The following is a 5,710-nucleotide window of genomic DNA, read 5'->3' on the forward strand; positions in this document are numbered from 1 at the left end:
AATGACATAGATCACTCATCAAATAATAACCTATACTGAATTATTCAGGCGGTTTTTTTCTGACTCCTTTCTTTCCCTTGTACATTGTGTATACAAGGACCTAGGACTTACTGGGAAGCAAGGTTGATCCATTGATGTAATTTTGCAGCTGCCTACACTTATTTGATTGTATTCCACACCACCGGCCTCCTTCTACACTAACCACTGGAAAATAAATTCAACCAGAAAATTGATTCATAAAATTTCTAGATGTTATGAATGACCTGCTAGACCATTTCTGATTAATTCAAGAATTAAACCCTGAATATTTCATTTATTTTTACAAGGAAAGCAAGGTTTTTTCCAATACAGCCCAGTACCTTTCTCTGAAATTTCTCTGATTAAATGACATCTAGGAAGAGTCATGCATGAAAGAATGGGTATTTCAGCAGAACCATGTTGGTTTGATATCAGGACATTAGTTAGGGGGAAAAGCCTGTAGGCCTCTTCATGGAGCTGAAAGCACCTCAGAGATCCTTCATCTCTCTGAAACATCTCCACTGAGCCCCACTGGCAGAGAAAGAATACTAAAGTGCCATAGAAACAGGTAAAATAGGAGCTCTTTTCTGTAATTATGATGGGTATGGAGGTTACTGCAAATTCATCACATGTTCCTATGAGTAGTCCCTCTGAGGTGGCTTTAAGGGAGGCTGCAATGAACGCATCTTACAATCCAGTACACAATAAAGTGTAAAAATTGTCAGATTATGTATGTGTAAAAACAATAATGCCCCCCCCCCCAGCGTGCCCCTCCCTTTTGACTACCTAAAATACTTGTACATAAGAGAATATTGAAGCACTGACCTTTCCATTTGACCTGCATATTTGATGAAGATTACGAAACGTGACCATGAAGCACTGCTAGGATAACCACCAGTCCATCTTTTATGGATTGCATGAGTTATGTGTGTATGCTACACAATAACAATATTTATTTGGGGGGTCAGTTAGACTGCTGAAGATCTGACACTGAATAAATTCTGTCAAAAATCTAACCAAGTCAGTGCTGCAGAGATAGTGGTGTGAAATTAATGCTAAATGAATGACAATAAATAAATAAATAACTGGGGTACTCTCATGCTAACCTTTACACTCAAACAGATGAAAACCAGGCAAGGAACAAGAGTCTTGGAGTACAGGATGTGTTGCTTCAAAAATAACCCTTAAAGTAAGGTCTCACAGCAGAGGAACCCTAATGTAAATTATTGTAGAGGAGGTTGGGGGACAATTTAAGCCTTTCTTGATTAGAGACCTTGTGTGCATGCACTCTACTTCATGATAGTTTGCTTCCTTGCTGTTGTCTCTGAGCCCAGTGTGCAGGTGAGCAGAAAGCATGTAAGGCAGCATGTTGTTAAACTCAAGAACATGTTCTAGACAGCTCCCCCTGGTTACTGGATGAAGTGCACCACGTGGAACAGTAAATACATCGTGTCTTTGAGTTCCTGTGTGCTAAAGTACATGTGTTGACATATGTTTAACCTGAATATATGTTTCAGAAGGAAACATTTCATAGAATCAGAATTCTTGTCATAATAAAAAGCTGACTGTTGCATCATGTTTTGCATGTGCAAGCGTGTTCCATCACACTACCATCTACAAAGAATTTAGTGAGTCATACAAGAACAAAAGACTTAGCTTGTACTTCTGTAGAAGACTGTTATATTACAGTTCTGGGGTATTTGTCTAAGGAAGATTCTTTGTTAGAGGAAGCACTTGAAAGTTTAGCTGAGCTTGTAGGCGTTCTAGGGAAGCCAATCTTTAAAAGGGAATTTTTACGGCTCTTGATATGTGATAACAAACTGAGATATGCTTCTCTATCTGAAATAGTGGTGTCACATGGAGCTATGGTTTCCTGTCTGGGTTAAAGGTCGTGCTTAATAAATTTCAGAGGAAATCATGAAGAGCTAAAGGTGAACTTGTGGTGATGTAAACTTGACTTAACCTAAAGATTCACACAATGAAATGTGTACTGTCATCTGGAAAGAAAAGAACTATTAGTCAGTTTTTCTGCTGGTTGTAACAAAACAAAACAAACAATGAGATTTAAGTTCATAGAAAAATAGTAGTCTTTATTATAAATTAATGAAATGTTCATACAAATATAAATAAGTGCAAAGTTGTATCAGTCTGCTTGCTTCGTCAAAACTTCTCAAATATCTTCAAGCATCCACACAGCCAATGGTTTGGCTGGGAAAAAGCACATCTTTATAAAAGACAAACAGATTTACCATTTCATCTTAGCTCATGTAAACATGGTTTTCAGGAAAATAAGACACATTTTTGACTATTTTCCTCATTAGGAAAAGTGAGATACCAAATGTAATACATTCATTTGCAAGCAGTGACTGTTTTTGCCACAAATACTGCCACATCTTTTGGTATATTTATCACTGAAGTCATACAAAGGCTTTATTTGCTGAACTCAGTGGTATTTCTTTCTCAAGTAAGACCCTGTAGGATTCAGTCATGTTGGTTTTCCAACTAACTGTTGTCTAGGTCTGGCAAATTTGGCATAAATGCTTCCTAAACAAAATATCAAAGACACCTCTTCTTTCCACATTTTCCGATCTTAAAACATCTTTTAAGATTCAGATGAAAAAGTTCAGCCTTTTCACATCACGGCTGTTGCACAAATGCACCCAGAAGGTCATCAGTATCCACTTATTTGTACTCTGTGAGTTTTCATTGTCTGTGAATTTCCAGCAAACACTTGGCCAGAGATCCCAGGACGCTGAGATGGACGTGTTACCATCCAGCAACAAAATTTTTTTTAAAAGCCCTAATTATTGGATCATTTTCTAAGGCTGATGTGTGTGTGAGCTCAACAGCCTCACAACACAGCGGTTTAGCAGCAGAAGGAACATGTGTCTCACCACACTGTGGACAGCTGACTGTGAGCCTCACTTCAGTTTTTAGTACGTTTCACGTCATCACTGAGACAGAGGACGGCAGCATTATCTCTCTTTCATACCACCAGATTACAGCAGTGCGCTCTTGGCTCTCTTTGAGGATTAGTCCTCAATCCAGTGTCTCTTTTTTTGAAACATTAAAGAGACTCATACCCACTCTTCTGTGGGAACTACATGTCAGTACAAATATCCTCCTTTTCACAAGCTCAGTACTGGGCTTGATCCTTTTGATTCTGCTGCACCATTTACTTCTCAGACATGTTTTCACACAGCTGAACTGAAACCTGCCAGTTTCTTCGGAACACACTTAAGTCTTTGCCCCTTCAAGAGCATCAGTCCAAGACCTCTAGATAGGAGCATCATACTCCTGGAGGAACTCCTTAAGAGGGTGAGGAAGTTGGTCTCTTTTTGAAGAAATGTCCAAATGTCCATTGACTGTTTTCCTGCACAGGTGCTGCAAGGTGGACAAACTACAGGAGAGAGGTTTGATGAGCTCCAGAGGGATCCTTTCCCCTCCAGAGTAAATGTAGTAGATATTCCCACTGCGAGTGTTCCCTTTGCTCTGGGGCATGTAGTAATGAACCAGCTTGAGGACACAGTCAAAGTGGGGAACAGAGTGAACATTTTTGGGGTCTGTTTGCAGGTAAAAAGAGTTTGTGTCACACTGAATTCGCAGGTTCTTTGTGCCCGACCCGGTCTTGACACTGAGTGTGAACAGGTGCCGGTTGTCAGAGCTGTCCCGGATGAGGAAGGTGCCTGTGCTCTCAGACGCCAGCATGCCGTTGGCCTCCTTGCCAGTGATGGTGCTCCAGTAGAAGCCGCTCTCCTGGAGCTTGTGAAGCGTGGCCAAGACCATCTGGTACTGCGTCTTGGAGGTGAAAGTCTTGTAACGGTAAGGCAGCCGCATGTTGGAGTCCAAGGGGCTGCTGCTCATTGCGGAGTTGCTCAATTTGCTGTGAGTTACCATGGCGCTGTGCACGCTCTCTGGGCGGTCTGGGGAGCACTGAGTGCCACACAGACAAGAGCAGGTAGGGTCAAACGGAGTTTCAGGGTGGGCAAGAAGAGGTCAGCTGTTGGTGTGTCTGGAAATGAAACACCTGGGGAGGAAAAGGGAGGCAGTGTGAGTTACAGATGACACAAAATTTAACTTCACACTGATTATATCTGTTTAATACTGTCCTCTCCTACAGCTTTACTGGAAATATTTTTTTTGCAGATTATGTCTCAAACATCTGTGCTGATGACTTGAAACACACACAAAACACTACAATCCAACTTGTGTGACTCCTTTGTTGGAGGAAAGTTGTGGTTTTAGCAGCGCGCTTGACTAATATGCTTCCATCTGAGTTCCAGCCATTTCGGGGAAACTTTTTTTGCGTGTGTGTAATCTACCCTCGGGAATGAGGCACCACGGTCAATTCCAGTAAAGACAACGTAATCCTCATTGCGCAATTTACATGCCACGACCGGCTTCTCTAAACTGTTTACTTCTGTTAGCTAAACACCCAAAACATGATATATGTATAAATTCTGGTAATACACTAATAATAAGCACCATGTTAAATATATATATATATATATATATATATATATATATATATATGTATATATATATATATATATATATATATATATATATATATATATATATATATATATATATATATATATATATATATATATAAAAAAAATAAAAATAAAATCCCAATCCTCACCTTAAATTCCTCTCCAAACGCGCTCTTCTGGGTTAAATCCAAATGTTTGCTTGGATAGAAGACTGTTCACGAGTATCCTGCGTCTGTTAGAATTGTAAAAATGTGTTTTCTCTTGAAGTTCTTAGACAACAAACTCCTCGCTGAGCTACAGCCAGTGCGCTCTGCTGGTGCGCTCAGAGTTATAAGCAGAGACGGAGGAGGAGAGGAGTCCTCAAGACTCCGCCTCCTCTTCCAGTAAAGCTTCTCTGTTTGGCAGATTGATAGGAAGCGTGTATTTATTTTTTTGTTAAGGATTCCTGCAAAGAGAAGTACACTCCCCCAGCTGCTTATCCAAAATGAAGTTAAGGATGAGTTCCAAGTATTTACTTCTGGTAACCCAGAGTATGTAGTCCTAAAAACACTTTTTGGAGAATAAGATTTCTTCTAAGCTTTAAGGATCAGAGGTACACAGTTATACTTAATTACATATGCTTTTCTTTTTAGATAAAGGTTCTGCTTTTCGTTTCAAGTGTGAGGTAATGATTCAGTCCTAGTTTGTGTAATCATTTTCTGAGAAATTCATAGGAGCAGCTCGGTGTAGCTGCCCATAGAGGGCGCCAGAATTAGGGAACTTAATGACCCATTTACTATTTCCCAACAGCTGGTTTCCAAGGGCAGCAGGTTATTGTTTATTCACTGTTGCCAGGTTTTATATGTGCCTTTATGCAGTATTTGGCCTTATTTTCTGATTGCTTTAACGTTTCTAAAATTACCCAAACATCTGTAAGTGCCCTTTTTTGAATCACTACTTTAAAAAATGTCATTTCATTTCAGAATATGTACTTTAATATTAAGTCACTGGTGCACATACAGCTGTGAAGTACACATGGACTCCGAAGGTGTCAAACATAGTGTTGCAACACTGAAAATTTTGTATGAAAAGGCCAAAATGATTATGCAAACAAAGCACTTTATCTCCTGAGCCAAGCCTTAGATACAATGTGTCACAGAAAAGTTCCCTGACTAAGACAGAACTCACAATTTTCAGTAAGTAACATTTATTGAGAA

At 39.6% G+C, this 5,710-nt stretch overlaps 1 protein-coding gene across 1 annotated transcript; it reads right to left on the reverse strand.

The window, feature by feature from the left end:
• Window positions 1–2,087: 2,087 nt before the first annotated feature.
• On the reverse strand, window positions 2,088–4,828 carry socs3a (suppressor of cytokine signaling 3a). Its single transcript, XM_023264389.3, has 2 exons — window positions 4,664–4,828; window positions 2,088–4,045 (listed from the first exon to the last, which is right to left on the reverse strand). The coding sequence occupies exon 2, from the start codon at window positions 3,913–3,915 to the stop codon at window positions 3,295–3,297; it is 621 nt and encodes a 206-aa protein (XP_023120157.1). The 5' UTR covers window positions 3,916–4,045; window positions 4,664–4,828; the 3' UTR covers window positions 2,088–3,294.
• Between the last annotated feature and the right edge of the window lie 882 nt (window positions 4,829–5,710).

This window comes from Amphiprion ocellaris, chromosome 19 (genome assembly GCF_022539595.1).
Source record: "Amphiprion ocellaris isolate individual 3 ecotype Okinawa chromosome 19, ASM2253959v1, whole genome shotgun sequence".
In the NCBI taxonomy this organism is placed as follows: domain Eukaryota; kingdom Metazoa; phylum Chordata; class Actinopteri; family Pomacentridae; genus Amphiprion; species Amphiprion ocellaris.

Excerpts from the sequence above, each read along its gene's own strand:
- socs3a (XM_023264389.3), bottom strand. The coding sequence starts at position 3,915 with ATGGTAACTCACAGCAAATTGAGCAACTCCGCAATGAGCAGCAGCCCC.